The sequence below is a fragment of the Apodemus sylvaticus genome, chromosome 3, assembly GCF_947179515.1.
Source record: "Apodemus sylvaticus chromosome 3, mApoSyl1.1, whole genome shotgun sequence".
Lineage (NCBI taxonomy): Eukaryota > Metazoa > Chordata > Mammalia > Rodentia > Muridae > Apodemus > Apodemus sylvaticus.
The window spans coordinates 169,976,536-170,000,701 of NC_067474.1; the positions used below are offsets into that span (position 1 = coordinate 169,976,536).

The 24,166-nt window shown below is 54.3% G+C and overlaps 1 protein-coding gene across 1 annotated transcript in view; it reads right to left on the bottom strand.

Annotated features, from left to right (window-relative positions):
* Prdm16 (PR/SET domain 16) overlaps positions 1-20,075 on the bottom strand; it is a 329,823-nt gene extending 309,748 nt beyond the window's left edge. Inside the window, exon 1 of the mRNA XM_052178323.1 lies at positions 19,846-20,075. Coding sequence (XP_052034283.1) covers positions 19,846-19,882 — 37 coding nt within the window. The 5' untranslated portion in view covers positions 19,883-20,075. The remainder of the gene's footprint in view (positions 1-19,845) is intronic.
* Between the last annotated feature and the right edge of the window lie 4,091 nt (positions 20,076-24,166).

A 24,166-nucleotide genomic window follows, 5' to 3' on the forward strand; every position in this document is an offset into this window, starting at 1 on the left:
TTTTTGTTGTTTTTTTTAGTTTTGTTTTGGCTCTGCCTATATGTACTCGTGCGGGATATACGTACACATGTGTGTGCAAGTGTGTCTTTTGTGTAGAGATCAAAGGCCTACCTCTGGGGTCTTTTTGCTCTCATTTTTTGAGGCAGGTCGTCTCGCTGAACCTGGAATTGACTAATTCCGCTCTGCTGGACAGCCAGCAAGCCCTACCGACCCTCTTGTCGATGCCTTCCCAGGGTCAGGATTGCAAGTGTGTACCACCATGCCGGGCTTCTTCATACGGGGCTTGGCAGTCCACACCGAGGTCCTACCGTTTGCCAGGGTATGTACTTTACCAACTGAAACATTCCCTCAGCCCTAAATACGAAGTGTTTATACCTCATTTATATGTGTGGAAGGTAGAGGTTGAATTTGAGGAGAGAGTCCCCCTCCCCGCAGAGTAGGTCCTCAGCAACCACTGAATAAAGGAACAAACAAGAGAATCAGGGAGAGGGGCCGGGCCAGCCACAGGCGATCCAGAGCATGTGCCTCATGGGTTAGCTTTAAATGATGCTGCAGCCAGGGTCCCTCCACTTTTGACCAAATGAGAAAAGGCACAGAGAAGGTGGGGAGACTTGAGCTTCAAGTACATGTCCTGAATCTGGGGGAGCTGAGGGATAGGGATGTCACAGGGGACAGACAGAGGCTCTGCCACATGCTTCAATCGTGCTACCTATCCCCAACCGAACCATCAAGGAGCCCCGTGTCCCTAGGAGAGCTTCTGTTTAAATGAGGAAGCCATCCCACAAAAAGGCCAACTGAACGAGATGCATTTTACGGACTAGATACACCTTGGCAGGGTTTTATTTCTCCTCAACAAGAACACGACAGACTGCTGTGCTGACGGGTGTCCACCCCGCCTGGCATCTTTCGACAGCTTGATTCCAGCCCTGGGAAAGCAACTGTTGTGTCCGTGGGTTCAGGGCTGAGTAAGAAAATACTAGGGGTCCACACTCATGCTTGGCAAGGCTTAGGCAGGATCCAGCTTGTAGGCAGTCCAGTGCTAACCAGAATCCACTCCTCCAGCCAGCCAGTCTTGCGAATTCCCTTGGCAAGTGGGTGGCCAGTGGCTGTGCAGGCCATTCTTAGGAGTACCTGAATTTCCAAGTATTTCCAGGAGTGGACTTGGGGTTCTGAACTAGAAAATGGATCAATTCCCCTGTGAGTAGGGAGAGGGGAAGGAAGGCAGGGGATGGGGGAGCCAACATCTCTTTCTCTGTGTCTAGTGACTAACCACTGAACTGCCTGCCCCCCACAGGGCTTAGAAAGCTGCAGACAGGTGCTATTGGCCGAATCCTCCATATTTTTCTCTGTCCTTTCTTATCCCGAAGGAGCAGGGAAGGGAAAGCCCCTGGTACATTTCCCTTCCACATGCTGGGCTACCACACCAGAGGGTCAAACACAAAAAGAACACCTAGGGTTGAAAAACCTGCTGGGGTTTTTTTGTTGTTGTTGTTCAGAGTCAGGTCCCTTTCTCTGATTTGGCATGGCAAAAGGGAAAGGTGGTGGGGTTTCCTTACTGGTTTCGGACGGAGCCCAGTGACTCAGGCCCCTTGCTCCTGCCTGAATTGAGCCTCCAGAGCCCCACCTCTGCCTCCAGGAAGAGATTTCTCAACTCAAACTCCAGCACAGACTTGCTGTACCCAGAGCCATGGCTGAGCTCTGCAACACAGCAGAGGGGGAAAACATAAAGTAGACAATACTGTTAGGGAGCAGACACTCACACATCCCGCGCTGAGGGCTGGGGATGGTGAGAAAGGCTTTACCAATCTGAATCAGAACAACAGAAAGAATGTGGCGGGAAGGCTGGGGGCAGGAAAGTTTGGGGGCGGGGAAGGAAAGTAGGTTTTCCAAGAAGGAATTCAGTCTAATCCTCAAACTGGAGGATATACCCAGAGCCACAGCAATACATATGACTTCCGCGGGGGGGGGGGGGGGGGGATTTATCAATAACCGGAGATTTTTCCAAAGGCATCTGAAGGTCGCTCAATAAATAAACAAGCGAGCAAACTGCGCCTCAAAAGATAGCTTCTGAAAAAGGTGGCAACCCACCACTGAGCATTTTGTATGATGGTTAGAAATGTTAAGCTTACAATATTCAAGAAACGGGGCTTACTGGTTGTTTGAGCCTATGAACCCATGCAAGCGCGCATGCGCGCGCGCGCGCACACAGACACACACGCACGCGCACACATACACACACACACATGTGCGCGCGCCTACACACAAAGGAATCAAAATTGGTCGTCTCTAACCTACAAACTGCCTCTCAGAAACCCCAGAAATGTGAGTTTCCTCATTTGTGGTTGAATTACCTGGGGAGCAATAGCAGGGTCTGCTGACCTGGCCAACCCTAAGAATGGGAAGTGTATTTCCAGGCCTGGCTCCAACCAAGAGTAGCTACACCAGGCTTCAAGGCCTGGTGGTCCCACCCTCTGCCACCAGCCAATCCATGCTCTTCCCCTCTTCACCTGCCTGGGCCCACAGCTCTAGGAGGGGCTGGTGGAGAGTGCAAGACCATCCAACTAGAAGCCAGAGCCCTCAAGATGAAGGAGACCAGAAATGTATCTGTACTTCAGGCGGTAGTTTTTGCTTTTCCTTACAAGAACATAGGTAGTGGCATGAGAACGACCTTGGATTTCAGATTTTCCTTTTCCTCTTTTAAAAGCCTAGCTCCTGGAAATTTCGGAAAGGTCCCCCACCTTTTTTATTTCTGGAAATCTCCAAGGCTGACATATTTCTACAGAACTTTTGACTAATTCACAGCCATAATTCACAGAAATAAAGAAAACAAACATTAATGAAATTGAGCCAGGAGTTATTACCCAGTTTCAAATAATTGAGTCACTGCAGAAGAAACAGTGGTTGAAAAAAATCACCACTCAAGGGATCCCAAAGTAGAGGGCCGGGACCCTGAACTTGGGTTTATCAGGTGCCCACTTTGTATTCCTTACAGCCCTGAGAGACTTTCATTCGCCCACAGCTGCCCCTGCTGCGCATGCTCAGCTCAGGGAGCGCTCTGGTAAAGAGGCAGGTGAGGAGTGGGGCAAGGAGACCAAGGAAGTAAGTGCATCCACAACCGCAGCTCCTAGAGTCTCCCATGCAGACCGGAAATGACAGGAACCGGACCGGAAATTACAGTCTCCGGACCGGACCAGAAGCCAGGCTACTGGGTTCTGACTGGGAATGTCAGGGTTCCTCCATCGTGGAACAAATGAAGACAAAGGAATCTCGGCCTTCAACAGCAACTGCAGGTAGAGACACAAGAGCCTGGGGCCTGAACAGGCGACAGCAGATGGGGCTGTATTAGGCCATGGCTGGGACAGCACAAGACCTGTATTAGTCAGGGTTCTCTAGAGTCACAGAACGTATGGGAAGTCTCTATATAGTAAGGGAGTTTGTTGATGACTTACAGTCTGTAGTCCAACTCCCCAACAATGGTCAGCAGCAGCTTCGAATGGAAGTCCAAAGATCTAGCAGTTGCTCAGTCCCACAAGGCAAGCAGGCAAAGAAGAGTCAATCTTCCTTCTTCCAATGTCCTTATGCAGAGGGTGTGGCCCAGATTAAAGGCGTGTGCTACCATGCCTTTAATCCCAGATGACCTTGAACTCTGAGATCTCTCTGACTTATTCTGGGATTCATAGCCACTATGCCTCAAGATCTCCGAGCCAAATGCCTCAAGATCTCCGAGCCAAGATCCAGGTCAGAAACTTGTATCTCCAAGCCTCCAGATTAGGATCGCAGCCTTCTGATTCTGGATTGTAGTTCATTCCAGATACAGTCAAGCTGATAACCAGGAATGGCCACTACAGGGCCCTTTCTCGGACAAGCATCTCGGGAGTGTATAAAGGTAAAATAAGCATTAGGTGCCCTGCAAAGATTCCAGGCTCCCACCTAAAGCAACGGAACCTGATGTGTGAGCCTGAGGAAACACCTCAGCAGAAGGCCCCCTGCCAGCTTCCACAGAGGTCACATGCCCTTCACCAGGTCCTGTTGGCCAGTGTCCATGCACTCGGGCTGAGTGACCAGGTCTGTGGCCCCTGCAGTCAGCTTGAGCTCTGAAAAAGCTATACGTCGTCAATATGTATATCTGTCTGTGAAACACAGACACTCAACATCAGAAAGCCTGTCAGGCCTGAGTCGGCAATGGATGTGCAAGGCTCCAGCTGTCCATGAAGGAAGGGATCTGACCCTAGACCTTCTGTCACCTGCCCCCTCTGGGACCTAAGAGCTCAACTCAGACAACTAGAGAGCACCTGCATCACAGCTTCCAGGAGAAGAGAAAGCCCTTGAACAAGATGTTGAACAGGATTGCTTTGAGGCAAGCTCATGAGGTGTGTCATTCTTTGGGAAGACAGAGATTTGGGGGGGCTCATTTCCTGGGGTACACAGCATAAAACAGGATGTATCCAGATCCCATCCAGTGTTCCTGAGTCCCAGGCCTAGGCCACATGCATACTGTCAGCAATACTCTGAGAGCAGATGCTCTGTAGTCTGGGGGGCTAGAGGGCTCCAAGGGGTCCTCCACTGTGGTTTGTATCCACTCTGTGAGTGTAAAAGCCATGCCTCTGTGGTATTCCCAGGTCCTGCTGGCATTAAGACTTAAGGTACTTTCTTAGCTACAGATGACTCTGGTCCAGAGAGGCCTGGTCATCGTACTGTATCTTTACCAGGCTTTGAGCACCTCCCAGCTTCTGATCAAACGTACAAGCATACAGGTGACTCAGCAATACCTCTTCCTGAGGATTCAATACACAGGCATGTCCAGATAGATTAGACAGGTCCTGGGCACCAGCCTTGGACCTATGCCTTACGCTACCCCTGACTAATATGGAGGGATAAAGAACAAGGACAGAACTGTACCACTGCTAGGAACAGCTCCAGCCAGTACCTGAAGCCTGATGGGCAAAGACCACAAGCCCCCTCTCCACTCAGCATCCTTGACCCAGGACCCTCAGGGTCGCAACCCTGGCCACAGTGTCCACCCTCCACCAAGCCCAGCTCAAATGCTCCAGGAGATGCCCGAGGCAGCGATCATGTGAAATTCTGCTGTAGGGGTGGGGCAGGGGTGGGTGGGTGGAGGTGGGTGGGTCTGGATCTCTTTCTACCCACTTTTTTTTTTCAGGTGGCAAGAGTCTTGGATAGAGGCAGATGTGGCTTCAAATCAAATTCCCAAGGGCAAGTGCAGAGTGGACGGTGCCTCCCTGGCTCAAATGTCCTGGGACAGTGGCCTCCGTTCTGGGGCTGCACCTCAGGTTTCGGGAGACAGAGCAGCCACAGAGAGCAGCGGGACTTTATCGGCAACCTGCACAGCCCTCCACTGCCATGGCCCCTCACCCTGGCATTCCGTGCCTCCCAGGGGGGCAGATAATCCCACAAAGGGCCTCGTGCCAGAGTCTGGACACTGGAAAGTGCTTTCTCCAGCCGTGAGTCTTTGGGTTTGTCGGAATCTTCTTACTGGGCCCCAGGGTGCAGATCGAATATCCCTTTGAAAGGGGTCAGAGGCAACCCCAGTGCTCTGCTTGGTCTGTCTGACACAAGATCTAGCGGCCTGTGATTGAGAGGGACAGCCCCCCCTCGACAAACCAGCCCCCTCCCCGACTCAAGACCGTGGTCTCTGTAATGAGAGGAGGAGAGAGGAGAGAAAGGCCCATATCGTGTCCCAATAGATGCCAACACCTTCTCCCTCAGGAAGCTCCTCTTGCTCTGTCCACAGCCTAGGGGGTGTAGAGACCCTGGGAATGGCCAATGCTCCCTGAACAATAACCCTTTACATTTGACAGCATGGTCAGGTTCACACATTATGTCTCTGTCAGGTACTCTGATCATTATGTGCATAGCTGTGCCTTGCATGCGTCACAGTGTTGCATACATGTGCTGACATGTGCCTCGCATGTACAAGCATTCGACAAGTGCACATGTGTGAACATAAACTGACTGCCAAGGAAATAGCAAGCCTGAAACATGACACAAGCCCAGGGGGAGACTGTGGAGGAGGCAGAGTTGATGCCAGCAAAACACCCCTCCTGAGCCCTTGGAACACAGATGACAAGTGACCCCTGAAGGAAGGACGCAGGCCTAGAGCCCTAGGCCCTGCTCCTCACCCCTTACAGGGGTGCTAAAGGCCACCTCCTTTCCCTCGAAGTAGCATCTGCCTTGGTACAGGGTGTCTCGGGGCTAGACTGACACGGTACCTGTGGTCTCCTGTGGAAGCGTTAAGAACCTTGTCTGGGCCGGATCCCAATCCAGCAATGATGCCTTTCTTGCCAGCCCCACACTCACGTCAACTGTCCACAGCATGGATGGTGGCCTTCCAAGGGTTCCTTCCGTGCCAGAGCAGAGCTAACACAGGTATGGGACATTGGGCTTCTAAGCACCAGCCAGTGGAGCATCCTTCATGGGATGGTCCCGCAGATTCAGTGGGTCTCCGTCCCTTGAACTCTACTCACCAAGTGCTTTTGCACACATGCATTAGTATGGACATGAAATTCAGGGAGGTGCCCCAATTCTGTATGTATACACACACACAGCCACACAAACACTAACATACACTCAGACATACAGAGTCACACACTCACAAACACACATACAGTCACACATACAGTTACATACTCACACACACAGTCATACACACACATTCTCACACCTGCTCACACATAAACACACATAGTCAGACACACTCATATACACAAACACCCTCACACACACAGTCGCACACTCACATACATACTTTCATACAAACACATACAGTCACAGTCACGCACTCATACACACACTCACACACTCTCACCCAAACACACAGTCTCTCTCACACATACACACACCTTCCCTTAGACAAAGAATATTCCAGAAAGCCAAAATAGCTGCTAACAATGACAACCTGGCACCTAAGGACAAGCACTGCTCAAGTGTTCTGGCCACTATCACAGCAGGCAGGGCCTAGCAGCCGGGCTCTGCCTGAGCCAACTGCTATCCAGGCCTCTGTAGCCTCTTCCACAGTTCCTCTGTACTGTTCAGATAGGTCATGCCCCAGGCAGAAAGGAGCATCTGACCCTGGAGAAGAGGAAAGAAGAGGGTCCAGACTTTACTTCTATGGAGCACTGGGGCACCAGCTTGCTCACAAGCTGGACAGCAGGTCCCTCTGCCCTGGTACCTCTCGATGCTGGAAGAAGGGCAGAGGAGGTGAGTCTGGGCCTTCACAAACTGGTAAAGGAAAGGGACCCTGGCTATGCCTTGCTGCCTAGGGAACCAGCTCAAGGCCCTAGAGGAGAACTTCCCACTGACTAATAGCCTATCACTGTACTCTGATCCAGCAGGGGAGGCAGAGCACCCAGGTGCTGACCTGCAGGGCTGAGTGAGGGCTGTGGCTAGTATTTCCCAACTAAGCACTTACTAAGAATTCTTGGGCCTCCGTCTCTAGCAACCAAACCCAGCCTCTTCCCCGAGCCTGCTTGGGAGCCATAGTTGAGGGTCTATCTCCCTAAGTTCTCAGCAAGTGAACAGAGCTTCTGGCCCAAGGGCATGTCCAGATGGAGAAGGTTAGCCGCTGACCTTCTGACACAGGTCAAGCTAACCCAGCCCTATAGGGGCATCCATTAGATCCCAAATGTCACAGAGAACAGAACATATCCTCTTGGAGGTGAGAAGGGGGTGGTGTGGAGCTGCTGGGCCTCTATGGCCACCATCACCTGACCACATGAGAACTACTCAATCACACCAGGGTCCAAAGGCCACCCTGCTGCCTGTCTATCTAGTTCTCATTATAGGGACCAAGGTCGACCAAGGTGGTGGCCCCTGGGTTGAGTTCAGAAAGTAAAACCTAGGGACCATCAGTGAGTCCGGAGGTAGTAGATTCAACTCAGAGGTGTCACTGGAATGGCAGATGGCATATAAATCAGGGGGGGGGGGTGACATTCATAAGGCTCTTCCCCATGCCTGGCAGGTGCCAAGGCTTGGCTCCTTCCCTAAGTCTTGCTTCTCTGGCCCTGGAGCCATCTGGTAAGACATGACATGAGAGTGCTTAGTGTTAAGTCTTGCTTTTACACACTTAGTAGAGGGCCAGAGGAGGAAGGTGGCAAGATGACCTGGCTGGCCACAAAGCCCTCTTCCCTGTATCTGAAACACCCTTTGGCCACTCCCTAGTGACCACCATGGGGTCAGGGTGCTGGAGACTCAGTTGGCCTGCGGTGGCCACCACGGCCTTGTTGGGATTGTCCCTGGCTACTCCTCCCTCCCATAGATGGGGACTTCTACATATCCATCCCCTTCACTGCGGCCAGTATAAGTAAGACCACACACCTATCCAGATCCTGGGGGAGTCAGACTAGGGGTATCTGGTGGTCCAGGGAGGGTAACTCTCCAGGGCAGCAAAAACGGCCTCCTCACCTCCTACCCCCCCCCCAATACCCTATAGTTCCAGCTCCCATTCTCCTTTGAAAGAGGGTAGTCTGTCAGGATGGAGGGAACCTAAAACCCCGGGCAACAAGAGCTCTGGGACAAGAGAGAAGGGTTCCCCATGGACACGGATGCCAAGAACCAGGTGCAGCTGGGGGGCAGAGGGGGTGTGCTTGAACCTGAGGCTACTTCCACCATCATTAGCAGATGAGATTCAATTCCAAGCTGCCGCTTTCAGGGGCTTTACCTAACCTTTGGGAAGGTAAGATTAACACCTCAGGATGGAGGGAAAGTTAAAACTCAGGGCCTCTGCTTTGCAATTCTGATTCCCAGTCCTGAAACTGGAGAGTGCCTCCTGGGGCTATCTGCCCAGGCTTCTGAGCACTTACTTTCCACAGTTTATAGAACTTTCATCTTAAGGGCACTCAGCCAAATGTGCAGCCACCAAACTACTCCTCCACGGTGCACTCTCATATACATGACTTGAAGAGCCTCGAGCAGTAGGGATCAATGCTCCAGTTTTCGCCGGGGATGCCTGGCTCCTACAGGTTCCACAGGGACATTAAAAATCTTCCACCCTGCCACCGACTTCCCCATCATCACCTGCCTGGAAGAAGCCATCTAGCGTGCACCTCTGCACCAAATCCAAGTCAAGTCAGCCTTGCCGGAGAGCAGCTGGCTGTGCAAACAACTCGTCTGTGTGCAGGCTGCAGGAGTAGAGTCCTCAGGATTTTTCACAAAATGGATGGTGGCAGCGTCGATGCCACAAAGAACTCTGGGCAGTCTGAGGACGCCACCCAGCACAGCAACACAGCCATTACGCTCGAGGTCATGCCAAATCACTTCCAGGGAAAAACTGATCTGTCCCCAATAGTGTCTCCTCCGGCTAACATTGATAGGTAAATAATTAGCTGCATCATCAAGTTGTTTGATGAAAAGAAAGTGTGTTGAGGAAGGCTGAAATATAAAGACTGATCAGGACGATCGGGGCCAGCTGTAAATCGCGCCCTCATGCCTTATAGCACCATTTGTGTTCTGTCAGTCACTGGCTTACGTTCAGTCTGAGCCGGGAACTGAATACCCTATTCAAAGGGTACTCACACGGCATGTTATTGCAATTTAATATTTTCACACAGAGACACGTCATTATCTCGCAACCTGACACCGGCAGCATAATTCTGTAATTTTTCAAGAGGCCTAATTTTTCTCAATGTGAGCACCAGAGGCCCAGGATTGTCTAAACAGCCCCATCTCCTCTTCGTTTCACCTCAGGCCCGCAGACATGCAGAAAGATATTCACTCACAGATCCCCGTAGCCTCTCTTCTCCCACGACAGTTGGCTGCCAAGCAGTTCCGGGCAGGCCTGGCACCAGCTGCTGCCGGCAATTGTTCCACACCTTGCAGATCCAGGGGCACAGGGTCCACCAAAACTCAGTGGGCAGGGAAGCCTGTGACTCCTCTGACATACTAAACTGCAGTATCTCAAACATCCAATCCTCCCCTGCACGCCAGTGCATGTGTGTGTACGTGCGCGTGTGCGTGTGCGTGTGCGTGTGTGTGTGTGTGTGTAAACGTGCCACACCCCTGATGTGATGACATGCTGTATGGAGACAGATCAGGAAGGATCTACTTTAGGGGCTACTTTTCTCCCCAGTACTGTTGACTCTGGCCAGCAGGACACTCTGGTGCTCTGGTACTTCAGGAATGCGTCAGCACTTCCAGGAATAAGAGCCTGGGAGAGATCTGGAAGAAAGGCCAGAAATTTCCTAAGGGGCCACTGACTCAGACATGCAGGTGGCAAAGAGAATGGTGTGGGGCTCCCCGATCCTGCAAGTAGGCCATCTCTGTGATGGCTGCTGCCACCTGAAGCCATACTATTCTGTTTAAGTCAGTAGATATTCTTAGGTGTCCACTAGGGACCCAGGACCTGTCGGAAGCATGTGGATGCCTGTGTGCTGACAACCCAGGAACCCCATTGCTGACCCTGGGGCTGACCCCGCAGAGGGGCCAGTGTGCTAGGGGGCAGACCTAGTCCCTTCCTAAGGTGGCCTGGGATGCCATCAAGCCAGCATACACCAGAGATGTCAATTCTGAGCCCAGTGCAGGACCTTGTCACGTGGCTTTTCCTCCATGTGGGGTTTTGATGGAGACTCTAGGAAGGGAGGAGGCAACGGGGTGCCCAAAATTAATATCCAGGGTTTTGGAGGCAGTTCTGTATCTTCCTCTTTGCCCCGGGACAGCGTGGTCTCTCTGTGGTCACCACTCCGGCTCCTCTGGAGAGTGTAATTTTCAGTCTTTGCTTAAATGTTTTATGGACTGATGGGACTGGGCCTCTCTGAGGAGACCATGGCCGCCCATTGGGCAGATATAAATGCCTGAGCCTTTTCAATTCATGCCCCTTTCCCTTGGAGACCTGGCTGCAAGGAGCAACCTGAATCTATTATGGAAATCCGTATTTTGGTGTAATATCGACTGTCAGCTTGTGGATATAGACGCAGGATTAAACAGCATGGCAGGAAAGAGTCCCAATCACTTTCAGGACCAATTCTTCATGAGCTGACCCAGTCTGCTCTCTGCTGAGATGCTGAGGCCCTGCTGCCCAGGGGCTAGAGGAGCACATTACAACAACACCAGCCAGGTTCTCCAGCAAACCTCCTTCCCTTGCTCTTCCCAGTGTGAAGTAAGGGCGGGGCCCAGGCATCCTACAGGACCACAGGTCAAGATCCACAGGATAGACAAAGTAGGTCAGAAAGCTCTTGGTCTGGCTCAGGCTTTCTCCCCGTCCGAGGAGACTGAACATGGGGAGCACAAACCCTAAGGCAGTACCTGGCACAGGGTATTCAGAATTAAGGGCAATGTCTTTCCCTGAGTGAACTGAACAGCAGTCTGAGGGGAAGTTCCTCTCACCTCAGAGCAGACCTTGTGCTGGGCTTCTAAGAAAGGTGAACAGGAGCTTGGAGAGATGGAACTGCCAAGCAAACCAGAGGCTGCCACCCCTGCAGGACCTGGGAGGCCTCTGATAAGGAAAGAGCTGGCAGATGCCAACAGCTGTTTCAGCCCCAAAGACAGATGTTGGAAAGCTTGTTTGGCTGAGAAGGAAAGGCAGTGGGAGGAGGCAGGAGCATAAAGGGAGGGGGCTTTGAATACAGTGAGCCCCTCTGCACACACAGGCCCATGACAGACCCAGGCACCTGTGCCTCGGAGTTGGAAAACCAAAGAAAGAGCAAACGATCTGTGTTTTATTTCAGGGCACAGCTAAATGGCAGGGAAATCAGAAGAGGACCGTGCTGGAACAGGGAGAGGCCCACAGCACACATGGCCTCGCCATCAGGTTTTCTCACTCAATGCTGTCCTGAGAGGATGGCAGTCTACACAGCCTGCCTGACCTCAAAGTCTTCAAGGGTAGGAAGCTGAAGAACGGCAAAGCCATTCCCAAACAGGAAAGCTACAAAAAAAAAAAAAAAAAAAAAAAAAAAAAAAGACAGAGGAGGAGGAAGAAGAGGAGAAAGAGGAGAAGAAAAAAAAAAAAAAATATATATATATATATATATATATATATTGATTCCCTGTCAGATCTGAGTGATATCCTGATGACCACAGGCCCCGACTTCTTTGCAGAAGCACTGGCCAAACAATGAACCACCAGATCTTTCAGGACCCTTCAAGGTGGTCCTCCTTGAGTGAGCTGAAGTGTTTGGGGGCAGCGTCAGACACATACAGATGCTGCAATGCTTCACCCGAGTTAAAACTGACTTTTCCCTCTAAGGCATTCTCACCTCTTATGTGGCAAATCCTAGCTGCCATGGGGCTCAGGATCCCAGAAGGACAGACAGTGCACGCAGCACAGGAGAGCAGAGAAGCACGCCTCCAGCGTGCTCCCCCAAGCCTGTGCAGTGGGGACGTGGGAAGCCAGTCGAGGTCCACACGAACCCTCATGGGTAGCCTGCAGGGCTTCTTGGGCCAGTCTTTGATATTGGCACTGAACGCTCAGCTTTGTTATTCTTTTCTAAAGTAGGGAAGTAGACAAAGCCACTATTTCCCAGCTCAACAGTACACTGGCTGGAAAACAAATTGCAGGACTGCAGGCCTATAGAGGTCACTGCAGCAGGGATTGCTCCCAGAACCAGGGGTCCAGGGAGAGCAGCACCAGACACTCTGCCTGCCCTACCAGGGGACAGAGAGATAGCGCCCCCCCCCCCCCCAGCGCGCCATAGGCCTTACCCAATCTACCAATATTAACATTCATATAGAGTATTTTCCTCGACAGAGGGAGAAAAACAGTCTGTCTGGCTCCATCTAGGTATATCAGGAGACTGAGGAGGAAAAGGAATATATAACATTGAGGAGATGGTCCCTGTGAAATCACCTATGGAATTACCTATGGAATCCCCAAGGCCTGGGAAACCTCACACCCCAGCAGCCCTGCTGCTCCCTGATGTCTCACTCCATCACCTGGCACCTTTTCTTCCTGACAGTGTCTCACAGCACTGCCTGCACAGAGAAAGGGCCACCCACCACCCCAGGAATCCCAGCTCTCCTGCCTCTGCCCCAGACCGAAGGACTCCAAGGCCACACCATGCAGCCAGGCTCCGTCACACAGAGACACGTCCTTCGAGCCACTGCTGCTCTGGCTCCCACCTACCACCTCAGACCACCTGGACACACAACTCAGAAGCTAAAAGAAGCAACACACACACACAAACCCACCACCCGCTTACTCCCACCAAGACCCTCTGATTCTGCTCCAATGTTGAATAGGGAACCAGGGTCAGTCATAGCTCCTCCCCGGCAACTGCAAACTCAAGACTTTTCACACAGGCAATGTGGATCCAGGATCCAGCGCACATACATGAAAGTGCACTTGCGTGTGCACACACAAGCACAGACCCAGAGGTAAGCCCCATCTTCTGATGCACATTATGTTTTCCTCTGAACAGCATCACACCCTCACACTGCTCTGGGAAAGCCAGCAGTGGAGAATTGTGCCTCGTTTGCTTTCCCAAACAGGAACCCAGTGTGAGCAGAGTAAGCCCTGCTTGCTGCACTCAGAAACAGGATGTGGACAGTTCTGCTCCCATGCCTATAAAGGCCCTCACAGATGTGTACCAATTTTCCTTTCCACCGGAGCCAGAAGTCCGAATGAGCGGACTGCCCTCATGGAGTGGCCTCTGGCCGCATTGGCTTTCTGATAAACTTTGTTCAGCACCCCATGCTCTTCAAATCTAGGTCTCTCTAGCCACAGCGGAAAAAACCCTGTTCCCATCAGGTTCCTTTAAACACAGACTCCTCTGCCTCAGCTTTTGAGGGATGAACACTTGGGGGTGGGAGCTGCAGGAGCTTAGATGCGTGAACGTGTGCGGAGGAAAACGCAGACCCGTATTTAGAGATGAAATATTCACTGGAACCGGCCATGTTTTAAAATGATTATAAATTATTTTAACAGTGCATTTGCAAAGGGTTATAAAAACAGCCATAATATATTTTTTTCCCTTAGATTCTAGAATTACCAGTATGACAGCTAATGCAATAATGATTTGTTTCAAATGCCAGTGTTTAAGCCTCACAAAGCTGATTTCAGACATTTTTTTTCCAGTAGGCCACATTGTACTTAATGAAATTAAACACACCAATCGCATTTGTCCCCAGGGGACGAGGAACCGAACACACCACTGGTTTATTTTTTTATTAAAATAAATTGCAGCCGGCAAGATGGACTAATTGCATACAGAATTTAAAAAGAAACATTCCATTGATATAATTAAGCCAATTTTCACGGACAGAAATAGTTATAGTGGATATAAAATAAGCAAAGCCTTCACTTCACCAGAATCTACCTTCCCTCCCCCCTCCTTTTTTTTTTTTAACACAAAATGTTAACTATTAAACAAATATGTGTCTCAAGTGGCCAGCACTCCTGTCTTCAGCCTACTCGTGGCCTTCATTGTTCCCCTTTCTCATGAGAGGCACCTCCAGCGAGCACAGGATCTGAGAACAGGGAGTGGTCAGAACAGGGAGAGACCACCCATCCCTTGTTTCAGGACCACTAGAGTGGAGGGCACTCTGGGCACAGAACGGTCACAGCTGCTCTGGCCATGAGGTCCCACCCAGCCCTGAGGAACAACGTGGCCAATATCAGAGACCACTGCCTAGTCCTGCAGCTTGGGTCTACTGAGGAGCAGGAGCAGTATGGGGTACCACATCTCCCTAATTTCCTGAGGAGACAGGTGGCTCTTTCCCTGATGGTTTGGGGGTAGGGTAGCCATGCTCCTTCTTTGTGAGGTTTTTGTGCTTGGCAGACGATTGGGGGCAGGAGGGGGGGCATAGACAAAGCTCATTCTTGGTCAATACTGGCTACCTACAATCTGCCCTTGGAGAGGGTACCCACAGCCAGAGAAGGAGAAGCTGTGTGATCATTTCCTGGAGGGGAAGAGTCCAGCCCTGAGCAAACAGAATTCCAATCTGCAGACAAGTGGGGGGGATAAGCCAGAGGCTGAATTCACAGGTTAGAATACATGGAATCTACCCGCCCTTTACAAACAGGCTATGGTAAGCATTGGTCTTAAAATACTTTAACCCCGACACATTAATTGATTAATTAATTAACTAAAACGCTGCAGAATTAACTATAGTCTGTAGTACCATACCGAGAAACCCTGAAGGTCTTAAACCACATTGCAATGGTGTGAGTTACTGCACCTGTCTAGGCTCTCTAACCTTCTAACCTCTGGAGGAGGGGGTCCTTCCTTCCCTTCCCTGGGCTAGTGGAGGAGATGCTGGCCAGCAGGCAGCTCACACCTACCCAGGAGGGCAAAAGGACACCCACAGTCACTTTGAGGGTCTCTTCCAAGGCTGCTGCCATACAGAACAGAGGCAGAGCAACTCACCATACAGGTTACCTCCACCTTGGTTTCCCGGATCACTTTCTCTACCCGGGATGGGCAGGCACACCTGTGTGTACTCCGGAGATCCCAGGCTGGGCAAGGGTAGAGTAAAGGAACAGTACCTTGCACTGGGGATTCCTGGACCCGATGGAGGGGTCTGGAAATTCGGGCAGGAACACCCAGGAAGCCAGAAGGTGGCCCCCAAGTAGAAAGGTACCTTCCTCGCAGTAGCATCTGGGTCAGAGCCACAAGTTGATGCAGTGTGGACACCTACTAACTACTGTTGGCCCATCATTGTGACTTTGAGAAAGGAGCTGGGAGAAGCACCTGCCCAGGCTGCCTTTCAGTAAAGCTGAGGGGGAGGGGCAGAGACAGAGAAAGAGAGACAAAGAGACAGAGACAGACACACACTGACAGAGAGTAAGAGACAGAGGATGGAAGAGAGAAAGGGGGAGAGAGAGAGAGAGAGAGAGATTCCCTCCATCTCACGAAGTTCTTTCCCCGAACTGGGAAGGTGCTACCAGTGTTCCCCCACCGCCTTCTACAGAGGGAGATTCTGAACCCAAGGCTTGAAACTGGGTTTTGATTCAAACCCTGTTAAGTTGTATTTAATGCTATTTGAAATTTTTAAGCGAAATTACTGAAAAGATTTTTTTAATCCTGGATCATTTTGTTGAAACTCTTAATTATACATAACCTTAATTACAAGTACCAGCTCCCCCTCCCCTCAAGGACCCCTAATTGCCTCCTAATTGAATAAAACAGAGGACTAATCACACCCCACAGAAGAACTGTAAGCAGTAGCAGCTGAGGCACTGCTGCCCTCTGGGGAGGGAGCTCACCTGGCCTCTTGGTTCTCTGCCCCTACCTCTGCCCAGGTAGGGGTCTGGGAGTGTGGAAACTGCAGGGCTAGGAGGTGCTAGGAGGTATAACCTGCACCCATACTCCCCAGGCCTCCAGACTACTGGAGAAGCAGGCACCCCTTAGAGCCCCTGGGGCACAGCTGCCTTCCCCCCACCCACAGACCTATGCAACACCTGCTCTACAAACTGGCTTTGGCAAGACCTATACACACACATCAGGCCTCTCATTCCTCTAACACCATCCACAGCATGGAGCCTCGGGGCACTGGCCGCCCTGCCAGCCCTGCACTCCGCCCCCCTCCACCACCACCAAAGCGGGCTCCACCATTCGCCTAAAGCGGGCAAGACCCACATCGATCATTTCCCGCCTACAGGTTCTTGCTGCCTTTGCAGAGAAAAAGATTGTCCCCAGGGCTCTCACTTCCCTGGGGAGGACAGAAAGAGCCAACCAGCCTATCCACCCCCCACCCGCACCCCTGCATGTCTCCAGGGGAAGGACACAGGCCTTAAGCTGGGCCTAGGATCTCTCACACTGCATTAGCAATTCCTCACCCCCCAATGCTTGCAACACTCAAAGTCCCACACCTAGCAGGATGGGATGTATGGTATTTGGGACCACGGGGTCTGTCTGAAATCGGGTCTCTAGGGTGGCTCTAGTGGGGATCCTAGCTATAGAGTCCTAGCTGTGTTGTGTAGGTCGGGGTAGCAGCAGCACCAACCAAGCTCCCAACTGTCCACCTGGCTCACACCAGTGTTGAAACAATACACTATTATTAAAATTTTTCGTTTTAAAATATGGGGCCAAGACAACCTCAGGTCTTTACTGGCCAGTACTGGCCCAGGTTGAGTAAGGGGGACCTCTGATCCAAACCGCCTTCACTTTGCCCCTGGGTTCAGTTTTCCCACCAACTAAATCATCGTCCTCCTTGCTGCGGGTGCCTCCGAGACTTCTACCCTTAGGAAGCTCAACAGAAGTGTCTACTCTGGGCCCCTAAATTCTACCAAATGTGGCACCTAAAAGGCCCAGTTTGAGCAAGCCATGCAAACAGAGAGGTCTGGAATAGGAGCACCAGGAAATACAAACGAAATTATACCTCAAAATGCACACCCTGGGACTGCCCGGCACCCAAGCCCTGTGTCCTGACGTTATATCCGTTGGCCCATCTGTCCTTCTGTTCTCAGGACATCTCAGTCACAACTCAAGGGCCTAAGTATGAAGGCTGAACAAAACCCTGAAGCGCCGTGACCTTGCTCTTTCTCCTATCCCCTGACCCTGTCGGTCAGCCTAGGAGGCTTCTGGGCTGGCTGCTGGGTGTCTGCTGGTCACTCTTGCTTCAGGTAATGGAGTCAGGTTCCCAGGAGCCCTCCTCAGCCGCTTAAAATAATGTCTATGAAATAAAGTCTTCAGTGAGCCCTGGGCTGTCTTCCATCCGGGGCTACCTCACCCATCTTCTTGAAGGGGCTTTGGTAGTAGCAGGGAACGAGGTCTCCAGGATGACACTCAAGCGGAGACCCTCGGTCTGTCCGGCAAGCTTCGGTGGGCTGTTTCCAAGAACGGCCTGGAAGGAGACGCCTAAACTGTGCTCTTCCACCGGTTGTGTCCTTCGGTTGCTGGCCTCCAGGGAAGGCCTTAGGATCGTTGCCTGGCGCCCGTTCTGGCCCTATGTAGGGCCGGAGCCAGGTGACCTTCCCCACCTGGTGGAGGTAGAGCAGGAGGCCCGGCAGGGCGCCCGAGCGGGTGTGGGCCTCTGGGAAGTTTCCGGGGCCGCGTAGGGTGCGCTGAGCCAGTCTCTCGCTTGCAGCGAAGGCGGCGACAAAAAAGAGTGCAGTCACTTTACTCCTCTCTCCTTCCAGCTTTGGGTCCTTCCTTGGCGAGAGCCTGACCATCTAACCTTTAGCCAGGGGATTGAGACTCTCAAAGGCCCACGGTGCACACCGGACTCTTAACAGTACACTACACACCCGCTCTGTGCGTCGTGGAGAGTCACCCAACACACAGTCCCTTCGCATCTGCTGGGAACCTACTGGCCCTGTTCGCACCAAGAGGGGTCAGAGGTCATGGGTGGCCCAGAAGGCCGAGGTCAAGGGCAGCTGACCAGGGAGCTCAGCCGGAAAGGGGCTCCTAACCGAGGGGCCACGAACTCCAACGGCGCAGCTCTGGGAAGCTTGGAGGAGGCTGGAAGTTGCTTTTCCCTGTAGGGTGGGCGTGCGGCCTAAGGCAGCAGAGGCCAAGTTCGGTAGGGTCCCGAGCTCAAACTGCCTAGCTTTTTCGGAAAACTATCGCGGATCCCACACCCGCTCGCTGGACTCAGGCTCTAAGAGTTCGGCGCTGGAAGCCGCGAGGCCCGGCCAGGCAGGATCCTGCCCTAGAGGCGCAGACCGAACGGCCTGGTAATCAGGCAGGGACCTGGAGCCAGCGTGCCCCGTGTCCCCTTCGCCGACCCATGGTAGAGTAGGGGGCGGCGGGGGCGAGCGACTTGGATCCTCTCAGCGCAGCACTCAACGCTTCGCTGGAGCCGGGCCGTGGCTCAGAAATCGGAGCCGCGCTTTCCCGGCCGCGCTGCGGCGGGTCCCCACCTGCTGGCTGCAAGGGACGAAGCCCCGGGCCCGACTGTGGATGGCGCAGGCACTGGGACAGGAAGGCGCGCGGGCAGCTGCAAGACGCGATGGCCATCGTGCGGGCGGCGGGAGGCGGCGGGCTGCGGTGGGGACCAGCCGGCTGCCGGCTGAGCGCACAGCCCCAGGCGCGGCCCGAGGCGGAGCGAAAGAGAAAGTAAGCCCCGGGCCCCGGCAGCCTCGCCGGGGCATTGGTCCCTCTACTGCTCACGGGTGCCGGGGACAGCGTGTGCGGGAGGGTCGGAGCGAGGCCAAGCAAGGCAGGGCGGCGGGTAGCACGGCGGCGGCCAGTGGGGACCCTGCTGCCGGAGGCGCCGGCACTGGGCGGCCCGAGCGAATCCGAGGATCACAGAGGAGCGCCGGCCACCACGCGGGGCACCACTTGGGAATAAACTTCACGAACACAGTTTCGAGCGCAGGAAAAAGTCTCCATGTTGCTTCCCCGGCGGCTGCGGCCGTCCTGCCCTTGCTCCCGGGGAGCCCGGTGGGCGCCGGCCCGCGCCCCCTCCTCCGCCCCCTCCCCGGCTCAGGGTCTCCCTCCTCTGAGCCCGGCTGGCGGACGCCAAAGGCGGTGCTCTAGCGCCCACTATTTCAAAAGCCCGGAATATGATTTGACCAGGACTGAGAGCCACTCGGAGAGAGAGAGGGAGAGAGCGAGCGAGAGGAAAAGTTACTCTCCCCTTTCGTCAACTTTTCGCTAACTTTCGCTTTTCTCTCTCCTCCACCCCCGGCCCTCCCCCTCCGCCCCCCTCCCCGGCCCCCACCGCGCGCCTCGGGTTCCCGGGCCCGAGCGCCTGACACTGTGGGGGGGAGGGGGTTCGGCGGGGAGGGGGCCGGCGCCTTCGGGGAGCGCGCGGCCCGGGCGCCCCGAGCCTCCGCGCTGAGCCCGGCCGCCCCGGAGCGCGGGAGGCGGAGCAGCCCCCGGGCCGCGCGGTCGACCGGGGGCCGGAGCCGCGGGCGCGCCGACCGCGCCCCGACGCGCACCCCTGGCCCGGGTACCCGGGCCCCGCGGCCCGGGCCCGGCGACGCGGCGCGGTCGAGCGCGGGAGACTTACTTTTGGCTAGCTTCCTCGCCCTCGCCTTGGATCGCATGGTGTCGGCTCGCGGAATCTCTCTCCTCCTCCTTGAGCCCAGAAGCAGCTACACACTATCTTCATCTCCCTAGCATTGTCAGTTTGGACACCTTCGCACATGCGCACAGAGCACTCAATCTGACACCCCTCGCCGGGGCCAAAAAAACTTTGCAATGTGTTCATCATCCTCTTCGTCGCGCCGCCGCCGCCGCCGCCTCGGCGCGGGATTGGGGGGCTCTCCGAGGCCTTCTCGGTCTTCACCTCACTTCTCTCTCCCCCCTCCCCCCCCCCCTTTTCAGTGCAGCTCGGAACTGGCCCTTTAAGAAAACATTCCGTGCTCGTCGCTCCCGCCCGGGGCCCGCACCCCGGACACTTTAAAAGGACCCAGGTAGTCCTGGAGGCGAGGTGACTGTCCCCCCCACACCCCGCCCTGGCCCTGCACTGCGCAGCGCTGTGGCTCCTGCTCAAGCCGGGCCGTAGAGGAGACTGGCCCGCGGCGGGTTTCTGCGCGACTTCCTTCGATCTCCCCGCAAACGCGCTGATAGTTCGGACGCGGGTCCGGGCTGCTTTTGCTGCGTTTTATTGCGTTTTATTACTAATTAAAAAGCTTTCGTTCGCCGTCGCCCCAGAGCGCTCTCCTCCCGAACTCCCCTCGGTCCCCGCCCGCACCCCGCGCTCGCGGAGGGGGTGTCGGGGCCAACGCGCCCTAACCCGGCTCCTCCGAAGCCCCCGCCGCCCGCCGCCCGCCGCCCCCCGCGGGCCTCTCGCCCCCGCCCCTCCCCCGCCCCCACCCGGTGGCTGCAGCTTCGGGCTCCGCGGCTCAAAAACAAACAGCCGAGGCGCCGCCAGCTCCGAGCTCTGCCACCGCCCGGGATACCGAGCGGCGCTGGAGCCGTCGGTCCTCGGTCGGGCGCGGCGGCTGAGGCTAGCGCGCCCCGCGTCGGGGGACGGCCGTGCCAAGGCCGGCGACTTGCCCGGGGCGTCCCGGGGTGTCCCGCACCTCTGCACCTCCGGGGTGGGCTCGTGCGCTCCGGTCTCCGCGCCCCGTTAGGCTGCGGCCGCGGCCCCCAGGTGAGTACTGGGTGCGGAAGCGCCGGAGTTAGCCCCTTTCGGGAGCTGGGGTCCTTTCCGGACACTCCCCTCCGGCTTCTCCCGGCCCAGGTGCCGCTCGGGTTGGAGAACCCGAGGCACAGGTGGAGGAGTGCGGGCAGGAAACTAGCCGGCGCTCTATTCCCGAAGCCTTCACACTCGGAGCTCAGTCCGGCCGAAGGGCCTGGCGGGGCAACAGCAGGGTGGCCCCAACTAAGAGGCCTAATGGGGTGAGTGTGAATTCCTCCTACGAGTGGCTACGATTTGAGTTTAAATTGGAAACAAACGGAGGCGCTGCCGGGCTGGGTCACTGCCCTGGGCGCCCTGTTCGAACACCAAGGTCCTTCTAAGGCAACAAGATTCAGAGCTGTCACAGTGTCACCTGAGCCCTCGCAGGGGTGGGCGCCATTTGGGTCTTTCTGCCTCCCAGGTGGGGCTTCTCGCTGTTCTCAACCCTTCTTTGTTGTCACCGGTCTCCTAGTACTGAAATCTGCACACCGAAATCCCGTTAAAACAGCAATCCCCCAGAGAGACCTCCCTATAGATTCCCTCACCCAGTGGAGAGTGCTGCTGGGCCCTAGCTACCCCAGAGAAAAGCCCCAGAGCTGGCGGACCTTCTTACTGACTGCCTAAAGAGTCACTTCCCTTCAGAGATTCTGCTGCGTCTGAGGAGCCCACCGCTTTGGGTGCCCAGCCTTGCACGGAGCTGAGCTGGATGCACAGATGGAGGCCCTGTTGTGCGAAGGCCTGGCTCTTCCCCCCTTCCTCAGTCTCTACCTGCGCTGAGTCGCAGACCCACTTAGTTTATAGTATTAGGCTCTGGGGTCGTGGTGAGGGACTGCCTCTTGAAGGGCCCCGAACCTGCTCACCCCCACGGGGTGGTGACAGAGCCCAGCAACACAGGAGATACTGCCCCAGTGGCCTCTAGCCCGCTGGCTTAGCCTGACTTAAGTATCACAGCAGAGAAGGCTCAAGGTCACCTAGAGCTGTAGCACCCCAGGTGTCCCTTGAGATTTGGAGAACTTCAGGTGGAAAAAAGATGCGAATAAAGAGATCTGCTAACAAGGGACCCTGATCTTCCCTTACTTTAGCTCAGCCCTGGCTTCTTTTTCTGTAGACCTGAGGGCTGCCACCCCCCCCCCCACACACACACACACGAAGAGTCTAGGGTGTCCAGTTTGCTTAAGTTCTCCTTCTGGTCCCTCTCGGCTCAGGGGGACACAGAATTTTGGCAGATTGGACCAGATCAGTCTAGGATGGGAGCAGGGCACTGACCCTTGCCAGTAGAGGTGTTGGGAACTGGCTGTAGCTAGTCTTTCCTGCTCTTGGCTGCCACTGTCTGAGCTGGGGGGGGGGGGGTGACCTGCCTGGGGAGGAAGCCTGGGAACCAAGGCTGGTCAGGAACCCCCAGGTGCTTCGATGACCCCTAGGTGCAGGACCTTCTGGTCTGAGAGAGCCTTGGCCCTGGCCCTGGCCAGGCCCTGCCCCCACGTGGTCAGACTTAGAAGCTGAGCGGTCAGACATGGAGGAATTCCTCAAGGAGAGTGGGAAAGCATGGAAAACCAGACAGAGGTCCCCTCAGAGGCTGCCTTGTATTTCCATCCCACCAAGAAATTTTTGGCAGGGATGGGAGTTGACACTTAGGGGACACACGTAGTGGAAGTCCTGTGTGGGGAACGGTGACTACTAAATGCTTTAAGACCTGTTTAAAAATCCAGTCCTCAGGGGAGTTTAAGGACCATAGACACTGTGGCGAGAAGCACTGCCCACTCCTCCATGCCCTGTTTGGAGTAATTCCCTGCGCTGCCAGAGGACTGCTAATACCGCCAAGTTAGAGAACCAGCTTCATTGCTGGGAGGGGAGGGGGTGCTAATGGAGAGACTTCCACCAACTTCTGTTGTGCTCCAGGCCAGAGATGTCCACCCCTTCAAGCCAACTGAGAAAGAGGCTGTAGAACCACATCAGATAGCTCTTGGGCCCTGAGAAGGACCAGACTAAAGGAGTCATCTTCAGAGGTCACTTAGGGATCGCTGAATCTTCTAGTTCCTTCCTACCACTGTGGTCTACAAAGTCCCCTTCTGTAGCCACACCCAGTCCCAGGCTTCCTAGGGGAAGCCGGCCTGTGGAGAGGTACAGGGGTCAGAACTGGTACCTTTTCTTTATACCTGGTGTGTGTGTGGGGGGGGGGGGGCGAGGCGGGGAATGGAGATTCACTACAGCCCCTTGTGCAACCTGGCTAGAAGTGTCTACCACCACAGTCCCTGGTCCTCTTCCCTCTTCAGCCTCCACACGCTGCATTCACAAGCTCCTGCTGTGGTGCGGGCAGATAGCAAAGAAAATAAAAGCAACCTCTGTCTTTGGCCACCTGGAAGTGTAGTGGGCGGGATCTTTGTCAGACTACTAGTCCTCACCCTACAGTGGCAAGTGAGCCACCAAGCCAGGATGGATGCAGGTCTCCTTGCCACCATGGGAGTGTGTTTTCATGTTCCATGCCTTTGGTGAAGGAGGTAATGGTTGGAGTCGAGGCAGGGGCAGAAGGTGACGCCCTGCAGATCCCTGCCTGCCTGCAGATAGGTTCTGACAGGGTGCTTGGGATAGGATACAAAACATCCAAAGAACTAACTCCATGCAGGCCTAGGGAGTGCCTCCAAGAGGGGGGGGGGGTCCCCAGCACCTACTCTCTGTGTTACGTGCTCTCTCCTGGAGTCATTTTCAAATTCCTCTTTGCCGGTCTGCCCTCCTAGCTCAGGAAACCTCGGTGAGACCTGGATGACCTTCAGAACCGAAAGACCATGGTCAGGATTTCTGTTCAAGGGCTTCTTTCTGAAGATTTGGGACCTCCCAGGGTCAAGATCAGTTTCTGGTTCCAAAGTGGGTCTCTGGGAGGTATGGGACACTCTCCACGGAGAAGACTTCCCGGGAATGCAATCTTGTAGCTGATTTCGAACAACCCCCAAATGTTCAGAAATGAAGGAAGGACTTCTTTGTACCACGGAGTGACGGCTGTCCCCTTTTCACTGGACGTGTCCTAGAGGCCTGTCTAGGTATCCTTGCATGGTGCTGCAGTCGCCTAAGGAATTCCAGCAGAATTTCTCTGTCCTGAGCTCCTGCAGCGGTGACGATTAGGAGTTGATTCGCCACTCGAATCACACACTTGGTCATGTAGACTATGAGGACAAGATGAAGGAATTGTATTGTTTTGTTGTAAAACACT